The sequence below is a fragment of the Stegodyphus dumicola genome, chromosome 9, assembly GCF_044657685.1.
Source record: "Stegodyphus dumicola isolate Sdum_Otavi_A_Nest chromosome 9, ASM4465768v1".
NCBI lineage: Eukaryota > Metazoa > Arthropoda > Arachnida > Araneae > Eresidae > Stegodyphus > Stegodyphus dumicola.
The window spans coordinates 75639168-75661917 of NC_140776.1; the positions used below are offsets into that span (position 1 = coordinate 75639168).

Here is a 22750-nt window from a genome sequence, read left to right on the forward strand (position 1 = left end):
CGTGGGTAATCCAGAAAATAACTTTTTGATAGCTAAAGGATGGAAGATTCGATGTACTTTGAATACTGTTTTACTTCCATTGAAATGCACTATTTAATTGAAAATACTTCTTGAGAGAGTTTCGCTAAGTTTACGAATTAAGAAATGTTTCAAGCATTATTTTCTTTAGAAATGTGAATCTGCTAGAGCAAATTGTGGAGTACATATATTAAAGAAACAAAACAACTTTATTCTTACTAATTACATGACAAACATTCTACAGACATGCTGTGACATGTTGCTGTAACCGAGTTAACAGCTAAGTGCGTAGTATTTTGGGTTCCCCCCTACGTTAGATAGCGTTGTATGCATCAACATTCTTCCTCAACAGAGCCTAATCTTTCAACTCAGAACATTTTGTGCTTGTGTTGCTTTCTACAGGGTTTTACTGCTTGAAATTTGTAATTGCTTTTAAATTATATAAATTTTAACACATTGATTTAAAGTGCGCATCAGTGGCTGAGTGGTTAAAAGTGCTTCACCCTGGTAATTAAGTTTGGATTCAAGTCCGAAACAAATGGACTGAATGCATGAGCATTTTTGTGGTATTTCTCAGGTGCATTCTGAATATGAGTATGAACCAGGTTCTTTTAGAAAGCCTTTCACAAAGTTATCCTTTCTCTTAGCCCTCGTGTGCTTTTTTGCCGTGTTCTGATAAGCCAAAATAAACAAATAAATAAAAAATAATTGATTGTGCTATCGCCAGCTCTTTCTCTGCGGAAGTTCCATCCGAGAACAAGGGGGACGGAGTCTAGTAATATTTCATGAAAGCAAATGATTAGAGTTTCAGTTTTTTAAATAAAATATTTACAACTAGTTGTCTGCAATTCTTTAACTCTTTCTTTATTCTATCCCGTAGCTGTATCTGTGTAAAGTATGTAACAGATTTAAGGATTTTTAGTTGCGATTGAACTAGGATTACTTCAAAATCATGGTTGTAATTGTCGTATGATATGTCCATCGTTGCATGAACATGAATGATATCTTTCAGTAATTAGGCAGTTTCTCCTATGTCCTTATATTTTGGGCAGATTTTTCCCCAAATGATTCTTTGCTTCCTTTCTTTGTAAGTTTTTATATTAAACAGAATACGTATCTTTTTGTATGGGCTTTTGCAAAAGTATGTGCAAATTCAGGTTGAAAACAAATACGCTGCTGGCCATAAATAATTAATATAATGAGCGAAACACAGGAATAAAAAGAAATTTGCAAATTAAGATTCCAAGTGTATCTGCTAACTTATAACTTTATATTTCTGCTCCGAGAATCGGTCATCTGAGTGTTTCAGATTCTACACTGGTGAAATAAGTTAAGAAAATTTTCATATTTGATCTACGAGCTCCAGAACAACTGGACAGATTTTAATAAAATTTGGTGCGAACATAGGTTGATATAACACAAACAAAATAAACATTCAGCAGTTATAATAGACACACATGTTCGAGTGTAACACTCATGGGAGTCTGAAGGTCTGAAACAGCGGTTACAGAAGACAAATAAATGGGTTAATAGGGGGTATGGTCCTCTCTTACAGCCATACAGGCCTCTCAGCGTGATGTCATACTAGAAACAAGGCAGTTTAGCTGTGCCTGTGGCAATTGGCTCACGATCCAGGAATGCTGTTTTCAGTTCCTGGATGGTTCTCGGAGGGGGGTTGCGAGTTGCAATTGCCCTCCTCAGAGCGTCCCAGACATGTTCTATAGGGTTGAGACCTGGCTGGTCAATCCATCCGACGAATATCCTCACTCTCGAAAAATTCGTCGACCAGAAGAGTTCTATGTGGCCTCGCGTTATCATCCTGTAAGATGAACTCGAGGCCCATTGCACCACGGAAAAGGCAAACATAGGGCTCCAAGACCTCATCCCTACACCTCACACCAGTCACAGAGTCTCTGTCAAAGACGTGGAGAGGTGTGCGGCCATCCAACATGATGCCTGCCCAGACCATTACACCGCCACCGCCATAATTGTTGATTTCGCGGACATTGGAGGACAGAAGGCGAGTCTTTGGCTCTCTACATATGAAAATACGGCGAGAATCAGTGTTTAGGCTAAAACGGGACTCGTCGGTGAACAGAACGGTCACCCATTGCTCCATACTCCAATCACTATGCTGCCTGAACCATGCTAATCGGACTCTCCTGTCCGTAGACGTGAGCGGGACGCAAACAGCTGGTCTTCTGGCAAACAATCTTCTCTCATTCAGACTTTTGGAAACAGTCACCCTTGTTACACGGGTTCCTGTGGCTGCATACAGGTCCCGAGACAGCTGAGAAGCCCCTCTGTTACGCCTAACTAAAATGGACAAATGGAGATCTTCTTTGGCCGTCGTGGCTCTTGGACGACCTTGCTAGGCTTTCTCTTGATGGATCCAGTATCCTGGATTTCCATAGGTTACACACGACGCTGGGCGTTAAATTAAACTTTCTGCATATATGGACTTGCGAATGGCCTGCCTCTAGCCTCCCCACAATTCGCCAACTCATTCCATCATCTAAACATTGGTGGTTACTCATTTTTACTGTTTCGATGTGAATTTAACTGATTGTTGCAAGATAACACCAAGAAATTCCCCGAGGTGTGTTAGCGAACGCAATTCGTCTTACCCTATACGCGCTTATAAAGCCTGTTTTTCTGCTGGCTCCACCTACACACAGATATACGCTTACGTATTTGCCGTACAAGATTTGCATTTTTATCTTGAAGCAGTGGTTTTTCCTTCCGTTCAGTTCTTTTCATGCAATTCGATAAAATATGCAAATTCTCTTAATTTATTTCACCAGTGTAGAAAGTTGCAAAAAGCACTGTGTTATTAAATAAAATTATTGTATACATTTTAACAGCGATTCGGAAGTTATTTTTTATTATGCATTTCTAAATCAACTAATTCGCATATATTTTTTTCAGAAATACTGAACACTTACTGGAAGAACACCCATTTAAATCCTCCACGAACGAAAGCGTGCGCTTTGGCAAATAACTCATAATTGCTTTGCCGTAACTAATTAACCAATTAATCATAACGCATTCATTTTATAAATACTATTTTTCACTAGAAGACAACGTTTGCTATTAATTTCATTTATATTTATAGTCATATAATTTTTCTTACAGAAATTTGTTGAGTGTATAAACCCTTTAAAACCGTTTTTTCTGTTGCCTGAATCCAAATAAGTTAAATTTGCACCTTACTATATTTGCAAAATTTAATAAATTTATATAAAGTACATTATTTGGGTGAAAATTGCTTCTAAATCTTCCTATCTAAAATAGTAATTTTATTTAAAGCTGAAGTATGTTATTCAGACCTATTAATAATTTTCTTTGTTATTTACTCTTATTTACTTAAAAACAAAAATTATTTTCCTACTGCTTTTTGAGATTTTTGATAGATTTCCGTTACGAAACTTCAGAATTTTATAATTCCTGGTTTGAAGTTCATCGTTTCTAATTTAAACAGATAAGTAAGTTTTAGTTTATCTTTTACAATTTGATTCTTTATTTTGCAAGGAAAGAAGAGTGCTCATTTGGTGATTGTCCTTATTTATAATGTTAATTATGCTTTAATTTTTTTCATAAAATCTCGCGACAAAGGCATTTGCTTTTGTACGCTTCGCCTTTAATCACTTTACAATCTTATACAAATTAATCATCTTTACAATAGATGCTACATTTTTCTTTACAACCGGAGTTCAAAATGATCTGCTGGGATCGAAACTTCATTTTGAAATCTGTCCTCACATGTACATGCTGTATATTCAGCTGTCACGAGCAATAATCTGTATCTTCCAGTGTGACCAACTGCTTACCATTGTGTAAGTTTATTTGACAATACTCAGCTCAATTAAAATTCTGTACATTATAGCTTCCGTGACGATAAAGCTAATGCTCCGCATGGTTGCTTTTACAAATGTTATCTGGTCTTCTGTTTGCTTTAAAATTCTTAGCAGCAATTCTTTTACTAAAAAATATTAGATGGAAGTTGCAATAATGAGGCATCACTAAAGTATTGTAAACGGGCGATATAATTTTTTCAATTTCTGCACATGTTCAGTGATTTATAGCATTGGTATTTTATCTGTCTATTTAAAGTACATTAATTTTGTCGCAAATGAGAGCCCATTAAGTATGTTACCTAATTTTATATTGGCCAGCAGGCCATTTCGGTATGGATATTAGCAGAAGCAGTTCCCTTACCGTTGGACCGAATTCAAATCCTGGGTGAGGCATTCCCTAGGAGTGTCTTGATCGAGCAAGTCATACTGTCATTATTGGAGCCAAAGTTTCGAAAAGTAATAGAATGCAAGCATTCTTTCATTGATGATAATTCACGCACTGCTAAGGACAGCAAATTAACACATCCAGTTAAACTTTCTGTAAAAGGATTTTCTGGACAGTGTAGCGGTTAGCAAAGGCTGAATGTTCGTCTGAAAACAAGGATTTGAGTTCGGATTTATCGTTACATATGCGTCTTCCCTCCACCACCTTGTAGATGCAATATTTGTCTTTCCTTCGACATTGTTCTAGATGATGAGATGGCTAAGTGACCGACAGGTTTGGCCATTCCCTACGAATGCTTTCCAACAAGTGTCTGGCCGTTGAAAAAGAGGGTTCTGTAAAAGTAATGGTTGTTAGAACAAAAATCAAAATTAATTTTTTCTTCGTATAATGTAAACACGACAATCATAGAGAACAGTGTTTTGACAGACATGTTTGTATAGCCAAAATGTATCTTTCATAGGCCTTGTATAGCCGTCTTTTATTAATATATTTACATTCTGTACTACTTCTTTGAATTCATTAATATGTAGTCTGTCTAGTTAACTATCTAAAGATGGAAGTGGTGCAGTTATTTTTCCGGGGGGTGGCGGCGGATAGATATCGCATAATTTAAATCTACAATGTTTTCTTTCGGTTAGAATTTTAGTTTGTTTCGGTTAGAATTTTAGTTAGAAAATGTTGATCAAGAAGTTATACATCTTGTTCGAACTTAACATATAGTTTTTCCAGATTTATTTTTCAGTTTAAGTTTTTAGATACCTGTATGTTGTATATAGTTCTTCTGGAAGTAAATCGGGAACAATCTTTTGAGTTAAGAGCAGGGTTTTAAATTCTGAATAGTTTCGTGTAGCTTTAAGTTAAGAAATGAAGGTCAGATCTCAGAAGATTTAATCTCAAGGACATAACAAGTATTAAGGTCATACTAAACTCATATCTAAGCTAATGAATTAAGATTTGTTGAATGGATTTAAATTACCGAAACTAGACTCTATATGCAAAATTTATTTGTTCATACACATATGAACATTCTGTTCGATATTTCTGCCCAGTTTTTAAAGATGCTATCGCACTGCGTTGGGAGCTGCTTGTCACTCAACTCTAAATCACTATTTTTTTTCTGCAAGAACAAAAAAAAGAGCTTAGCCTCGTTTGCTTTTATCTAGAGCTAGGTGGCATGAAGCAGGGGAATTAAAAATAATTTTTCGCTCTAAGAACTTCCTGATGTACTCTTTCTCTTCAAGTACGGTGAGAAAAGAAGCATAAAGTTCCTGTTAAAGCTATTGTACTCTTCTTAATGACCTCATGATTTGGATCAAAAGCAAGCATCGGAGTTCAAATGTTATCACAAGGAAGGTAAATTTTATGAAAGGAACATAATTTCTTTAATTTCAAAATACTATTTGTTTAGAAAAGAATGACTTTTTAAAAACTTCCTACACTCTGTAATACTGATATTTTGGAAAGAGCTGGGGTTACTACTACGTAAAGAGAATGCAAATTCGGTAAGTAACGTAATTTACATGACTGGTTTATTGTTATGAAGCCTTGAATTTAAATGTTTTATTAATTGTTTGAAATAATAATTCTAAAATCACATTATACAGAACTGCAATAAACATAGAAGTATGCTTTTATTATATAATTTTTTACAAAAGAATATTTGGAGGATTTTTTTTATTTGCCGGAGAGGGGAAGGGTTAAGTTTTAATAGTTTTTTTAAAAAATGGAAACGTTTTCAGCATTTCACAAACTCTTGAAAATTATTATGCATTAATATCGTTTTTGGGTATTTTATAAATTTAGGTAACTTGCAGAATTATGCAAGATTGTGAAATGAGTTATAACACGTTTAAAAAACTGTGAAATTTAATATATAGTATGCTATAATAAAAGGAAATTTATGCTGAAATACAAATTAATAAAATGCGGAGTTGTACTGTTTTATAAAAAGAAGGTGTACTGTACTAATAGGAGTTCTACCATATTATACTATACGAAAGACAGAAAAAGATTTACTCTTTAGTAGATGAATAAAGGCTTCTTACTTCTGATTTCATTTCATATTAAACCTCACATTTTATGAACAAATTATCTTAGTGAATTTTACGTATCATTATTATTTACGTAGTGTATCTTTTAACATGTATTTTAAATCATTTAGCATAACTTAAATTATTTTCTTATATATTCAGATACAAATCTTACTTACCGATTATTTTTAACTTTTATTTAAAAAAATTTAAGATTATATGTTTCTAGAAAATGCATGAAAAAAATTTTTTATAAATTAATTTTCGAGAACTTTTTTAAACATTAATAATAAATATGAAATGTATAAAGCAAATGTTTTTATGGCATAAATTATAATGCAGTGTTGATTCGTTTTTAATATCTAATGCTTTCTTTTCTAGTGAGATCAACAAAAGATATCTCTAATTTTAAGTTAAAATAAATTTTTATTTAAGAATACAATTCCGTAATGAGTCATTATGAAGGGGAAGTGTTGTATTTTAATCAGATGAAATCTCTAGATTTTAACTAATTTGGGGGAAAATTTATTTGACAAATTAAAAAAAAAAAACTTGTCATCAAATATGCATAGCTGTATTTGTTGGGCCATGGCTAAGGGCTATCTGCGCCAAAAGGGGAGGAAGGAGGCATTCTCAAAATAATGAAGGCAAATGATGAAAATGATTCATGAAGGCATTCTCAGAATAATGTATTGAATAAGTAATAAGTAATTTTTGGAAGCATTAAACCATAATTTAAACATTAAATATTATTTTAAAATCAAAAGATATTTATTTAATTAGTTAATAATATATTTATTTATGTAAAATATATAAAAAAAGAATCTATATAATTGAAAATTATTTAAGAAATGTTAACTTCTGCTATTCAATAACCAGTTTATTCATTTCTTAACATTTAAGTGACAAATATTTCTTAAGGTAGTAGTTCTAATAAATAATAATTGAGTAAATACAAATTTATTAGAACTTTATATTAATCTTAGAAAATAAAGTAAAATTAATTAAGACTATTTTAAAAAAGCTCGGCGCTGTCTTAAAATTGTCTTTTAAGACAGCGCCGAGCTTTAAATTCGCTGAACACTTGTAGTTTGACCCGGGTTAGATTTCAAGCGAAAGGATTTTCGTTGGCGTTGGTTTTCCTCACGTGTAACGTAAATACGAGCCAGTTGCCCTCAGAAAGTCTTCCACAAAGACCTCCTTCTTCTTAGGCAGATATCCCTTAAATGTTTTGCCAAATAAACCAACATTAAGGAGGAATTTTAATTATACGTTTTTGTCTCTTTAGTAGCTGATTCAGGTTAATTATTTACATATTCCGACTCGCACAAAACACGTTTTTGGAAAAAGGCTTTACTTCTTTATTTTGTTAACCTTACTTGAGACTTATAAATGAAAGTTACAGACAAATAATAATCTACTGATTTTTGAAGTGTTTAGGAAATCGTTTTGTGCACTATAATTATTAGAATAAATTTAATAACAATATTTAACATAATTCATTACAACTTTCTTTTTATGCCTAGAATTTGAAACATTTTCTGATTTGGAAACCATTAATTTGTGTGGGCTTATATATAACAAAAGTTGTTTATTTAATTGTTTTTTCCCTCCCTAGTTTTAAAAAAAAAATCCTAATCTTTTTTTCTCTATTCGTTCAATACTTGGCAGCATACTTAAATCAGAACACTTGATGTCGTTTGTGCCTGGAGGGGGGGAACTTTACTGGGAGAATAGAGTTAAAACATATCTAATTTGAAAAGACAAATGGCTCCTTTATAACCACTTAGGAAAAAAAAATCCTGTGCATTTACTTTTGTTGATTTTCATGTCGAAAATTGGCTTCCTTTAATCTTGTATTGAAAACGTGAATATTCTTGTAGGATGACAATTAACTTTTGGAGTAAAATTAAGTATAATTAAAAAAAGAGACTTTAATTTAAATTTGCTGCTTCAGTATTTTATTAAAAAATTCTAATTATTAATAGTAAATCTTAAACAAAAACAAAAATAACTATCAATTAGTAATAAAAATAACTATCAATTAGTAATAAAAATGAATTAAAGAAATAATTTATGGAAATTTTCATTAGAATTTTAAAAGCATAGCTTTTAAAGCATATATGCACGTGTGCTCTCTCTCTTTATATGTATATATAGCAAACTGTGAGTGTCACTTAATGAGGGAACACATTCCTTAATGAATTCATAATATTGGTCATAGGGTATTAAATTTTATACTTTTCCCAAATATTCATGTATTATTAATTAATGAACCAAAATATACTAGCATTTCTGTTTGTAAATTTTATCAACTGAATATATTTTAAGATTTCATTTCTGATTCTTTTGTTAGAAGAAATGTATTTTTTAATATGCTATATTAAGACTTGTCGAAAAAGAGGTTTTAATCATTTTGGGTATAATTTAGATTTTTTTTTAATATTGGATTTGAGTAAATTGTAATTGATGTCAAAAAAGTGATTTTTATCATTTTTAAGGCATAGAATTTTTATCCGTTCTAACATTAAAACAAATCAAAATTTTGTAAATTTACCGACAGACAGGCATATCTTCTGCATATTCAGATGCAATTCTCAAAAAAAGAGTGTATCCGCAACTAATATTTAGAAATTTGCGCTACACGTAGATTTAACCTATGAAAGCACAAATGTTATCTGAATTATCCCTTGAAGTACGATTCAAAGGCTAATGGTCATGCGTGATGACCTTGAGATGACTCAGGTTTTCCTTTTGTCCAATAACCTGTGTCCATTCTTCAATTACATCTAGAGCTATCCGACTAAAGGTGAAGATTTGCATTGTCCGTGAGTAATATTGGATTCCAAGAGCAAGTACTAAAATGATAAGATAGAGTTTTTTTTCCTACGTCTGTACTCAAGATTTTAACATCATTGGAGTTATAATAATTTGCCGAATTGTGTCATATTCAATAAATGAGATTTATTGTATCATATTTTCATTTGTGTAAAAAATTATCACCGTTGGTTGTGGCAGTGATTCGTAAAGTTTTTGTTTGTACAAAACTAACTGTAACTCCTCAAACGAAAATCTGTAGTATTATACATTTGTAAAGTTAACAAAATGTAGGTATTTTACATAATTATCAAATGATTAACAAGTTCAAAATTTCATAAACGTTACTGCTGAATCGCCTGAAATGTTGTTTGCTGTCACTATTATTTTTAATATTAATTAACTGGAGTAACTCTGAATTTGATTTTGCAGACTTTTGTAGGCATTTTTTTTAAAAATAACACAATACCCGTTATGAACTGTATCGTATGTTATTATTTTTCAAGCAATTAATGATTAAAATAATTATATTTTACCTTACGCTTGAGGAAGAATAACAAGTTAATACATAACTGTTAGAATTTTATTAAATCACGTCATCTCATCATAATGTACTAAATGCATACGAGGTCCGATATTTACATATGCAGAGAAAAAAGCATTAGAAAGAGTCCAGAATGAAAGCTTAGTTTGTGCTCATCCCTAAATTAAAAATAAATAAATAAATAAAAATTGTTTCTGCAGTATAAATTTTAAACAAAGTCCTTTAGTCAATTCACTGAAAAAGCTTTAACTGTGTACTTTCTTTAAATGCCAGATAACAAGATTCAAGAGAAGTTAAAAAAATGATTTTTAAAGAATAAAATTTATTGCTTGATTGCGGTAAAACACGCGCTGTTTGGGAAGAGAATATGGGGAATTTTCTAGGTCAATTGGCATATGTTTAAGATATATAGGATGGAAATTGAGGAAAATCCCATTCAATTAGCCAGTTGCATTGGCAATCCATTCCAAGACGGAACATTTGACGTTCAATGGTTTACCCCCTCAAAGTATATATGTAAATCAATTCACCGCATTACCATTCTTCTGTATATATTATGTTTACGTTCTGTATTGCAAACCAGCTTCATCAATTTATTTTTCAATTATTTGTTTATTCTTTAAACCGGTCTTTGTGCATTTACTTCCACCACACTCCCTCCTCCTCCCCCCAATGTAAAAATATTTCCAAAATGGGCAAGTTTGTCTAAGTTTTACCTATTGGGTTTCCCTAGTACAATCTTACGTACATTTCCTTCCCTTCCCTTGCCTTCTGTAAAAAAAAAAAAAAAAAAAAAAAACTCTCTAAATAGCAAGTCCGGCGATCATACCTCAAAGAGATCATATTTTCTGTTTCAAGAAGTCTAAAAAAGGAGATCAGAGTAAATAAAAGCGAAGATTTTTCTCAGTGCCGTAACAATATTTATCTATATTTGCCAAACCGGAACTAAAAATTTGATTAAAATACTCTTCTTCTTTTGCTGAATTCTAATTTTACTTTAATTACTGTCGCTAAAACAATCTTTTAGGACCAAATGGTATATCCCTACACTTCTTATTTAAATTCCCCGATAATGAATATTGACGAGGTAAGCTTCATAAGGCGTTTTCCACATTTTAGATCTTTTTTCAATAATTCTCATAATGAAAGAAGCCAAACAAAAGCTCGGATTAAGAAACGAAAGGGGCTGTCATAGAAGAAAATTCGTGGTTTAGGATGTGCTGTAAACTTGTGCGGCTTCGTATTGAAGAAATAAGGTAAAAAATAGACCAAATTTCCTCAATTGAGCTCTGTTATAATTTTTACGTTAATAAGGTAGCGTTTAAATTTGAATTGATGGGAACTGACGAATTCATTAACATATCTTGTATTACCTGTTGGATTCCGTAACATGAAGAGAGTGAAGGATTGAAGTATTTGCCTTAGAAAACAATTTACAAAGGTTGGCGAAGAAAAAAATAATCAACTCTGCAAAATACAGAACAAAATGGCGAAAGCTTAGAAGGAATTTTCACCTCCCGGGTCTTTCCTTTCGTGGTGAAATTGGTAATATGGGCAGTTAGCTTCAGAATATCACAAGTTTAATTCCGGTTAGGATATAGCAGATTTTTTTCTGTCATCCGCTCCGGAAAACTTAATAAATATACAAGCTTCCATATGACGGGTCTAATAATTTTAAGTTTCATGAGTATGATTTTGTTTCGAAAAGTGCGAAACAATAATTTCATTAATGAAACGTTAAGATTCTTTAATACAAAATAATGTTACTAAATGCAAAAGGTTCCCTCAAATTTTAAAAAATATAACCAGAATTAAACCTTATATTGGGATTAACTAACTCCTTCAGAAGACAGAGAATGCAATCGCTTCTCTCTTGAAATGTATACAGAAATATTACTCTGGGGTATGCAATTAATTTTACCCCTCTGAACGGTTAGACTGTGATCATGCTCAAATAAAACTCAGCTATGGAAGTACCTCATGATGTATCTCATACTTCCTTTTTTCATAAATCCCTGTTATCATGATTATGCATGTTGTTATGGAGGTAGAACTATGACTAGTCTATTTGTTTCCTGCTTCTTATTTCGGATGTCAGTATGCTAATTATGATATTCCGTATATTCTGGCGTATGACGCGCACCTATAATTTCAAACATTTTAAAAATGTAATTTAAAACTACATTTTTAAATTACATTTTTAAACTACATTTTTAGTACCATTCGCTGTACCACGCGCACCCTGCCATTCATTCGAAGATTTTTTCCAGACTTTCGAACAATGGTATACCGAATTAAAAATTGGCAAGCGATAAGGGGAACAATATTTATGTGGGCGAAATACTAGTGGGAATAAATAATTCAGCAAAGAGGGTGGGCTGTATTCATTGCAGATGTGCACAAGGATGTTACTAGAGGATTTCAAGAAAAATGGGACATAATTTGGAGTAAGACGAATCCTTCTTCGACTCGAATGAATTCACGGAAGCAAGAGTCAGATGTTTTCTCTTTCTGTAGTCATTTGAAGCCGTGATTTTGAAGTGAAGATTGAAGGCTTTAGTGAATCACATTTACTTTAGTTGAAACACAGTTGATCTAGTGTTCCTTCTTAATAAGAAATACGGCTCTTGTCAAACGAAACAAACACAGTGCTGTTTTCAAATGCAAAGTCATCCGATTTGCGAAAGAAAATGGAAATCATGCTGCAGGAATGATATTTTGTGTTACTAAAAGTTCGATACATGGGTGGAAGAAAAATGAAATCACAGTAATTAAAATGATAAGGAATGAATGTGCTGGGTAAAGGAGTAACGCAATGCCTATCCTAGAAGAAAATGTTGCGAACTCAGCGTACGATTATTTGCCTTAAAGTGGGCAAAAATGAATGCAAATGAGAACTTTAAAGCAACTTTGAGTTTGTGTAGTCAATTTATGGCGCAAAATAGTTTAGTTCGACTAGAAAAAATTTCGCAAAGATTTCCGAAAGATTTGGATAACAAGTTGATAAGTTTCCAGAAATATATTTTTGACCTATGATGACAAAAAAAAAAAAAAAAAAAAAAAAAAAAAAACTATTTACTCTTATGTGTTGGAAATATGGATGAAACTCCAATAATGTTTGATATAGGAAGCAAAACAATTAATGTGAAAGGAACAAAAACGGTTCACATAAAAACAACAGGTCACGAAAACTCTCACCCCATCGTAGTGGTTTCCTTCTTAACGGACGGTATAAAATTAAAACCCATGGTTATTTTTAAAAGAAAGACGATGCGAAAATGATATTTCCCAAATAGTATTTTCATTCATGTTCGCGAGAAAGGCTGGATGAACGAAAAAGTGTGAAAGTGTGAATAAGAAATGTTTGAAAAAGCGTCTTGTTGCCTTAAAAAAATCCAGAAAGGTCTTTTAGTTTGGGACATGTTCATATCCCATCTAACGGATAATACGAAGAAATTGTTGAAAGTGTGTAATGCAGACATGGCAGTTATTCCAGAAGGACTAATGCCATTAATTCAGCCGTTAGATATGTGTATCAATGAACCATTCAGGGAAAATGTAAAACGACAGTGGAATACGTGGATGTTAGAAGGTAAAAAAAAACATTTACGAAAGGAAGCCAAATGCATAAAGCCAGTGTAGATATAGTGCGTGAGTGAATAATAAAAGCAGGGAATGAAATTAAACCTGACCTAAAAGTCGTTTAAAAATGTAGTTTTATCTAACAATTTAGATGTAATGGGGGTTGATTATTCATTAATGGATAATAGTGACGGTGAAGATGAAAGAGAATTCAGTGATGTGCTTAAAAATATGACGGGAGACGGATATGCCAAACTTTTCATGTTATCTGGTAATGAAAATTTAGGTTCATAAGGTATGTCATTTTTTTTAAATACATGTAAGGGTTAAGCCATAATCACGGTTAATTCGACAGCAGTTGGGGAAAAAAAAAAAAAAAGTGAAGTAATCCTATACCGTATTTACTGGCATATTCCCCTCCCTTTTCTTTTTACTAGTTTTATCGTACGAAAATTGAGAGAGGAAAATAATGTAAATAATTAAATTTCCAAACGCGGACGCGGTTATAATATAAACGCAACAAAGAAAAAGTATTTATGGATAAACTACCATCAACTATCACAATGTTATTTATAAAAAAAAACTATATCTCAGTAAGAGTGCATAATTATATTAAAATAACAATATTTAATAAAACATCTTCATTTCTGTTTTCCTAAGACATGAATCTCTCTCGTTCTTACTGTTAATTCCTTAGCATTCAAATCATTTAATGCTGTAAGCCCACCAGCGGCCGAGCGGTAAAGTCGCTGAACACTGGTAGTTCGGTCCGAGGTTCGAATCCCGCGAACGGGCTGGCTGCATGGGTGTTTTCGTGGTTTTCCCCATGTGTAACGTGTATACGAGCCAGTTTCCCTTAAAAAGTCCTCCACGAAGGCATCCCTCCCTTAAGGCAGATAGCCCTCGAGTGCTTTGCCGTAATCTAATAAACCAAGCCAAACCAAACCATTTAATGCTGTAGGAACTGCTGCAAGTGTGATCTACTGCAGCCTCAAGTCGTCCCATAGTCACCGTTGTCACTGTCTTCGTCACTTCTCAGTCTCTTTTATCATGTGCGACGATCTTCAAAGACATCAAGAGCATTAAATAACTCCGTTTTCTTGAAGTTCGTCACTATTATTGTTTCATCAGTTAGAGCTCATGAACCCCAAACCACGAGAAAATCAATTAGTCAGATGAAAACAGCCACTACGTAGATGAATTGACTCTAAAATTTAAGGGCTATCTTGAACGCCTTGAAAAAGTCGAAAATTACACGAATACTTAACATTTTCAGAACCTTGTATTAACATGCTAAGGGGAAACATACGCAAGTTAATATGGTACTATAATTAACAGAAAATACTTACTTCTATTAGCGATTTACTTGAATTTTTAACGAGTTTAATTGGGAAAATAATTTCATCTGGTTAAATAAATTAAATCAACAATAAAAACAAGAACAAAACTCTTAAAAATAGAAAAAAAAAAAAAAAAAAAAAAACACAATATTTTTGTTTACATTAATTTTCTGTTTCGATAAGAGTGAAAGGAAAGCAGAAGATTAATTAGCTGTACATTTAATTTATTTTTCTGACATAGAATTTGTTTTTAATGGACGCTTTAACAATATTTATGTACAATTAAATTACTTAGTGTTATAGATAAAAACAATTACTAAATATTTTGACATCAATTTGCTGCCACTGCTATTATCTCGTGCATGTAGAACATGTAGAACTTTTCATTTATTCTGATGCTTTGTAAAAATAATTTTCCTATCGCTCCGCAATAAAAAATCTTAACCTTTTTTACACAAGGCCCAGTTAATCAGGAGTTGATGTACATCTCATTTTTCTTCTCACGTTACAATCGTATTTTTAATATGTACTTGTCCCCTTTCGGGCTTCTCGTTGAGGGAAGCAGGTGCAACAATCTGAAAACATAAGCTCGGCAGCAGTTCGTGTGTTGTCTTCAGATGTCGCGTCCAGTGGAAAATGTAGGCTCTCCTCGAAAGGGTGTGTTCTCTGACGAGTTGGAGGCCGCCTGGAAACAATATGGAATACTCAAAGGTCAAGTACGCTTCTTTCGATGACTTATTGTTGCCATTTCATCGGAATCGTTTCCGTCCTATTAGTTGCGTTGCGAACCGAGTGTCTTGTGTTAAAGATATACTTCAAGGTAACATATTTTAAAAACCCATTTTTATTTTCATAATTAAATTTTTATAAATTATTTCGAATGCTTTTAGTGTGACGGAGCAAAGTTTTAAAGAAATTGATTGTTTTAAATTTATTGTATTTTATCACCGAAATAATAAAATATTGTTCATCATCGTTTTAGTTTAGAGTATTATTATATTATATAAATTTACGAATTGTAATTATGCAGATCAGTTTGAATTGTTATCATGCGTATTAGTTTGAATATGAAGTAACAGAAATGCGTATTAGTTTTAATAACTCAGTTATTCAACTTATGATACTGATTTCTTTTCATCAGAATATATCAAGGCTTTTCATTTAATATCAATAATTAAAAAAAATATTTTTCCCGTTTATGCTGGTTGTCGTTTTAGAAAATCTGAGTTTATTCCAGTCAACTAATATATTTTTACCTATGAAGACTTAATGACATAAAATTGCAAAATCATTCGTTTATTAGAGAAATTATATTCAGTCATCTTTTCCAGAATTGTTCCATTGCTTGTAAGTAAACTCTTACTCGTAATGCAAGAATTAAACAGAAGCAGAATTTTTGCCTCTGTTAAATTCTTGCATTAATTACTTTGCATTCATTATTTCAAAAGCGTTTTCTTCAAAATATTGAGAAGCTCTTGAAATAATTGAATGTGAAACAATTTTTGTAATTATAAATAACATCAAAATAAAATTTTTAAATTGCTACTTTTAACATAAGAGACGAGTTTTAGAATGTTTTGGAAAAGTCAGCAGTGAAGGACAAACTTAAAAAAAAAAATGAATATTTTTGTATTTATTTTTATGCACTTCCTATTAGTGAAAAATTTGAATTCTTTGGTAAAATTGAATCTACTAAACGATTTCCAAAGCTTGAAAATCGTTTTCTAACTGTGATAAAGGTAAAAATTTATTACTTAGATATGTGTTATGTAGCAAAAATAAAACAAAACAAGGTAATCATATAATATTTGACAAATTTAAAGAATTTATTTAACAAATATTTACTTAAATAATGTTAAACACTTTTTAAATTCATATCTTTTTAAATTCATATTTCTTTTGTATCCTTTAACTTTTTCTTTATTTACAAGCTGATGATTTATATGTCTGTATTGTTTTTTGCTTTTGATCTAAAAGCAGTATGATAATGTAAATGTTTTTCAATGTAGCCTAAATAATAACGAAATATTTGACTGAAATCTTCGGTCCAATATTTTCTCTTTTCCTGATACACAACAAAATAAATCGTATGTTATAAGCATAGCAAAATTCGAAATTAAGATTACAGACGGTCTTTTAAATCTTGCAAAATCTTTTTTAAATACTAGAAACCCAAGAAAATTAATCCCTGTTGAAAAAGATTTTGATCATCTGTGATTAGGCCCCCTTAAAGAGGTGATATTCAACATCGTTATTGTCTAAGATACACCGATTAATTTCAGATATTATTTTAGGCACGTAGCGCTATTAAGCGTTTAGGCATATAGCGTTTTAGGCATGTAGCGTAATACCCTGAAAGGTTTTACCATTATGTCCTTTGATCGTACGATATGCATATGAATTTTCCTTCATTTCGCCTTTGCAATTTTTTATACATTAAAATGGGAGACATTTGCAAACTGTCAATTTTTTCGCTTATACTGTAATATACTATTGCAGTTCTAGGTTATTAACTTTAATATCTAATTTTAAGATATAGAACAAAAATCTGATTTTTTTAAATGTAATTTGAATTTGATGAAAATTTTAAATAAGTAACAGACGAAATGATAGCGTCATGCGCAAAGCAAGTAAAGTGGACGAATGAGTAAAAAGTCGTTTTTTCTTTGTCTGTATTGTCTTACCTTTATCCATTTTCAGATACATTGTGTAAAAATGTTTCCTAATTGTAAAACATTCATAATAAGTTAAAGAAATATCAAAACTGCTACAATTTTTGGCGAGCCCCTGCTGCAGGTCCTGCGACCCTACGTAGGTCGCGACCCACAGTTTAAGAAACACTGTTTAAAATGAATAAGAGTTTTATAGCTTTTTAAATTTCCCCAAAAAATGATAATCATAAGAATCAATCATAATTAAATCGGAAAATTCTAGCTTAAATTGATAATTTTTTACATTTCGGCTCTAGCATTCCATTAATACAGAGCCTGTACTTTTTTTTATACTGCGCACTCAGCGAATAAAACATTTCGAAGTAATTTGAGTTTTAAGGAAATTCGAGCATCCCTAATTCGAAAATTCAAATGTTCCAAATCTTTTGTACAATCCTCAAATCGTTTTGAGCAGTGATATGACGTCATATAAGCGCTGACCCGTCGCATGAATCACATTTTTTATTGTTAAGTACTTACGCATGTCAAGATTGTTCAGGAGAAGTATATTATATTATTAATTCAGAATCACGACTGAAACACCTATATAATATCAGCGTGGATAACTGCGATGGGGGATACCTTTGATTTCAGATGTTCGATTCATACACACTTTGTTTCAGAAATAAAATTGTGTTAAAAAATGAATTAAACTACAATTAGGCTATATTCTAGGTATGCGAGGCATAAACGAATTTCGCTAAAGACGCAATTTCGTTCTGCAGCATATGTAATTACAAATATGCTGTTATTCCAAAATAATTAATGCCAAGTGCTGTCGGTCCCCAATAGCTCAGATAAAAATAATCAACGTATATTACAATGAAGCATTTAAAACATACAATGTAGTTAATTCCTGCTCTGAAGCACAGTCATATGTCACTGCGTAATCAGTTAATTTTAAAACATTTCTTTCTATTTTTACTTCTCAACAGAAAATTTGATTCAGAATACAGTTTCAGAGCTATAAAAAAGGGTAACATTATAAAGAGATGATCTAGAATTAGATACACGCATTTTCTAAGACCAATATGTTACAAAAGTATCTTATTTTATAGGCGTGTCGAATATTTTTTCTTTTGTTTTCATGTTATTATTTCGGAAAAAATTCGTTTTCTAATGTCATTGTTAATGTAATTTGTGAAGGTAAATTAAAAAACTTTCAAAAAATATTTACTGCCCTTTTGTTTTTCTATTCAACGCTGTCCAAAACTGTCCTAAATAAAAACTCTTATGCCCAAAATTTGAAGCTCCAGTGAGTTCTATTCCTCAAAATACTCATGTTATCAAAATTAAAATTGACAAAAATTGTTCAAAGAAACTGCTTTGAAACTGCGCATATTTATTTTCTGTATATGTTTATTTAAAAAAATATTCGCGATCTCAGATTTCAACCCATAATTATTGTTATGCTAATAACTTTTTAAAATAATTTTATAATATATTCTAATTGCTTAAGAGGCTTGGGCAGCTCGACATGTTTAAATTCAACTCGAACCCAACTTTAGTATTTCTAAATTATTGAAAGAAATCATAGTTTCAAACGGAACCTAATATTATGTCTATTGAAACTTGAACTCCAAATGAAATGAGCTAAATGCTTTATTTGTGCTATTAGCATTTCGTTATTAATGCAATTTTTTTTATAGTAAGCACCGCTTAAATGTGATCACATTTGTCCTTGGCTATGTGGTAACATTAAGCGATGAGAAAAAATATTCATAATACCAGAGGAATTCTATTAATGTAGAAACATATAGATACGCTCTTTCCAATATTTTAATTAAGAAAATGCAAAAGATTGTTTATGAAATGTTCATAATGTTTTTAATGCAAAAGGCTGATTTATGAACTGTTCATAAGGCTTTCGAAAATTATTTGAACGGTGCTACACTCATTATACTTGGAAGACATCCGTCATTGGAAGAGAGCATGCCTCGAGAGGCATGAACGAGGCGAAAACGCAGCCTTAGTTTAGTCGAAAACGAGGCGGAAAAGCAGCCTTAGTTTAGCAAAAATGTTTTCATTATTTTTTAAAAAAATGTTTTTGCTCCTGAAGGAACCGGGACATGGGTCTCATCGGCTTCAAAATTGGTAGAGAAAATCTACGTCAGACTAAAGTTGACTTTTTGGCCCAATTTTTAATGGTTTATTGAAAGCAAAATAAAGCTCTTTGACGACTCAATCCCTTACTTGACAATGTTTCTCTGTCACTTGGCAAAATTTTCAATTTATTTTGTCTTTATTTGGAGACTTTGCTTCAGTTTTTGACGATTTAATTCATTACTTGGCGACATTTCTCTGTCACTTGGCAATATTTTCAATCTACTTTATTTGGCGATTTTACTTCAGTTTAAAAAATTTACCCTTTTATATTGTTGCGTGCGTACGGGTTCGTAATAAATTCAATGCACAAGTCGATAACAAGTTAATAAAATTTATTCTTATCCGAAGAAATAAAACAAAATGCTGAAATTTCCTCAGAGATATTCGTACAATATCACAATATCTCATAGTAGTCATATTTTAAACTACTAAAACGTTAAATAGAACACAATTCAAAGGAGAAAAATCTAATCCGATCTCACCGCGAATTCGCTACAACCAACAACAAGAACTAAGTAAACAATTGAATTGAGATGTTTTTCTGATGCTTTTATAAACTTTTTAATCATGCATGAGAACATTCTGGTATTTTCTCGAGGTTTCTGGAATGCAAAAGAGTACAATTACGAGATATCTATTTATTAAATATTAAATGCTCGTGCCCCTGTATTTTAACTTTCCAGCGTAGCTTTCTCTTCAAATAAGACTCGTGCTGTATTGCACGGGTATATAAAACAATTTTAATCAATTCTACAAAAGCTAATAAACTAAATACAAATTCCGTAACAATATTTTAATTATATTAACCGAATTTTTGATCAGAATATGTGCGTATTTTCCATGCTTCCATAAACAAACGGGCAAGACTTCGGCAATTGAATAACAGTATACAAACGATAACATTAACCACTATCAAATCAAGCTGCATATTGCTGCAACTAGTAAAACAAATATTGATACTAGCTATTTAATTTATGCCTCTCTTTTCCTGTGAAGAGCTAAACGCACAGGAAGGGAATCTCGTATCGAAATACGGCCCCTTCGAGAAGGGGAAATTTGTGCAATATATGAAATCGAAAATGAATTAAAGGGAATGAAGGAAAAAAGGTATAAATAAAATAATTAATTAATCATATTTTTGCCAAAAATTATTTTTTAAAAGAAACTTCATAACGACTTAAACGGATTAAGAACTAAAATAAAGAAACAATTTTTATCTGGCTGCGGGAAAAAATAAGAAAACAGTTTAAAATACTTACCTTTTTCATTTGTCTTTATTATGCTGCCATTAAGTTACTCACCTTTTTGTTTCTTGGAACTCATAAATGCCCGAGTGATAAAGACCATTGAATACTAATACTCTGGCGCGAGCTCGCATCCCGGAGAATGCCTGCATTGGTACTTCTGTGTTCAGAGTTCTAATTTCCGTAAACTTCGTCATGAATATAGCTCTTCAGATGTTCTCGTGTACTTTGCCATATTTGAATATACAAACAACCTTTTACTAACTTCATTTTGTTTTGTTGGCCTGTTTTTTCTGCATCAGTTTAAAATAGTTTATTAAAGTTTTACATTTATTAATTTTGATTATTCTTTTGTTTTATTATTTTATTTATATTCTTGAACAAACGCAAATTCCGGCTCCGGCTCATTTTCTTATTTTTAAGATTCCGTCAAATCATATACTCGTTGGAAATTTTATGGCGATCACAATTTGGTCTGGAAAATGCTACTTAAAATAACTGGGAAAAAATTAGACTTCTGAAATTTCTGACCTTTTTTTCTTTTGTTTAGCAAATAACACTACTCTTAGCTTATATTTACTACCTTGTAACAACATTATGATATTTTTTCAGTTTATGGATGCATATTTTAAGAAGATTAATATGTATATGAACATAAGTACAAAATTATTTTGCATAAAGAGAATACCATTTTGTACCATTAATTTGCACATTTTATAAACCATTGAAAAGTGGACTGAAACTCTCGAAAGAGGAGAAGAGACACCACGAGTACCGAAGAAAGGAATGACCTGAAAATGTATAAAGAGATTCTACACTTATTATGTTGTACAGAATATTTACAGAGAAAAATTTTCTAGGCTTCATTTAACTTTTCTTATTTCAGGGTGGTTGTATGGCGTGTTGGATAATGGAGAATCTGGTATATTTCCGTGTGAATACGTCGCACCTCTGGGGAAACAAGAAACGAAGAGAAACCAACGCCGAGAGGTAAGAAACTCTTTTCTTTAGCCCCCAAATTAACTGTTCCTCATGGAATATAAATTTTAAACCGTAGTTATGAGATGGGTTTTGTCTCAGTAATTTGTATGCTCGAGAAATTCATCTTTAATCTAAGGTACTTTTTATAGAAAGATATTCAGTCTTAATCTTTTGTGTTTATTTGCCAACCAACTGGAAATCCTAAGGTTAATTTTAAGATCTAAATTCTTTCACAATCTTTCGAAAGATATTTTTTTTACCTTGCTTCGATACGAAATCTAGTCATACTGATATTTCTTTTTACGCATTTCGTGATCTCATTTCTCCTTCTTTTATATTTGAAATATAATGATATTTTGACTTGCAAATGAAAATAACCAAATTATCTCGTATAGCCAAATTATCTTGAACGCCATCTGCTTTATTAGAGGAGCGAAAAACTGTCCAAACATGATCTTTAGGAAAGGCGAACATTATTTTTTCCTCCTGCCGTCCTTTCTTCACAAGATTGAAGATTCCAGTTTCCATAAAAATTTAACTATTAATTGCATAGATAAAAATAGGAAATATTTCGTATTTTGTTCTAGTTAGATTATATGAAGAAATGGGAAATGATGGCTCTTCGTTCTCAGACTTAAATTCCACTTTTTCCCCTTCTTCACTTCCTCCCGATATGTAAGATACCTTCATGATTTTTCTTGAAGATTTTGTGATCATATGACGTTGATATTAAAATGCAGAAGAGAAGAAATTATGGTACACCACCAATATTTGATCATAGTTCTATGTGACAGAGAAAGAATAATGCTTTCCTTAATGATTTAGAAGCGCTAGAATGTATGTCGTCATGAGGCATCTCATATATTAAAATTGCTAGAATGTATGTCGTCATGAGGCATCTCATATATTAAAATCACACTCCCTTTTTAGAAAGTTAATATTTAAACGAAGTTTTCGATAATGGCTACAGGCTTTGCTTACGTAAATACTGATCCCAGGTATGTACTTTAACTTGTTTCAGAGAGACAGAATTTTTACGAAAATTATTTCTGTACAATAGTGAGAGAGTTCTTTA

The 22750-nt window shown here is 31.8% G+C and overlaps 1 protein-coding gene across 1 annotated transcript in view; it reads left to right on the plus strand.

Annotated features, from left to right (window-relative positions):
• Myo10A (unconventional myosin 10A) overlaps positions 1-22750 on the plus strand; it is a 388389-nt gene that overhangs the window by 311173 nt on the left and 54466 nt on the right. The window contains exon 46 of the mRNA XM_035365884.2: positions 21581-21684. Within this exon, the coding sequence (XP_035221775.1) occupies positions 21581-21684 (104 nt within the window). The remainder of the gene's footprint in view (positions 1-21580; positions 21685-22750) is intronic.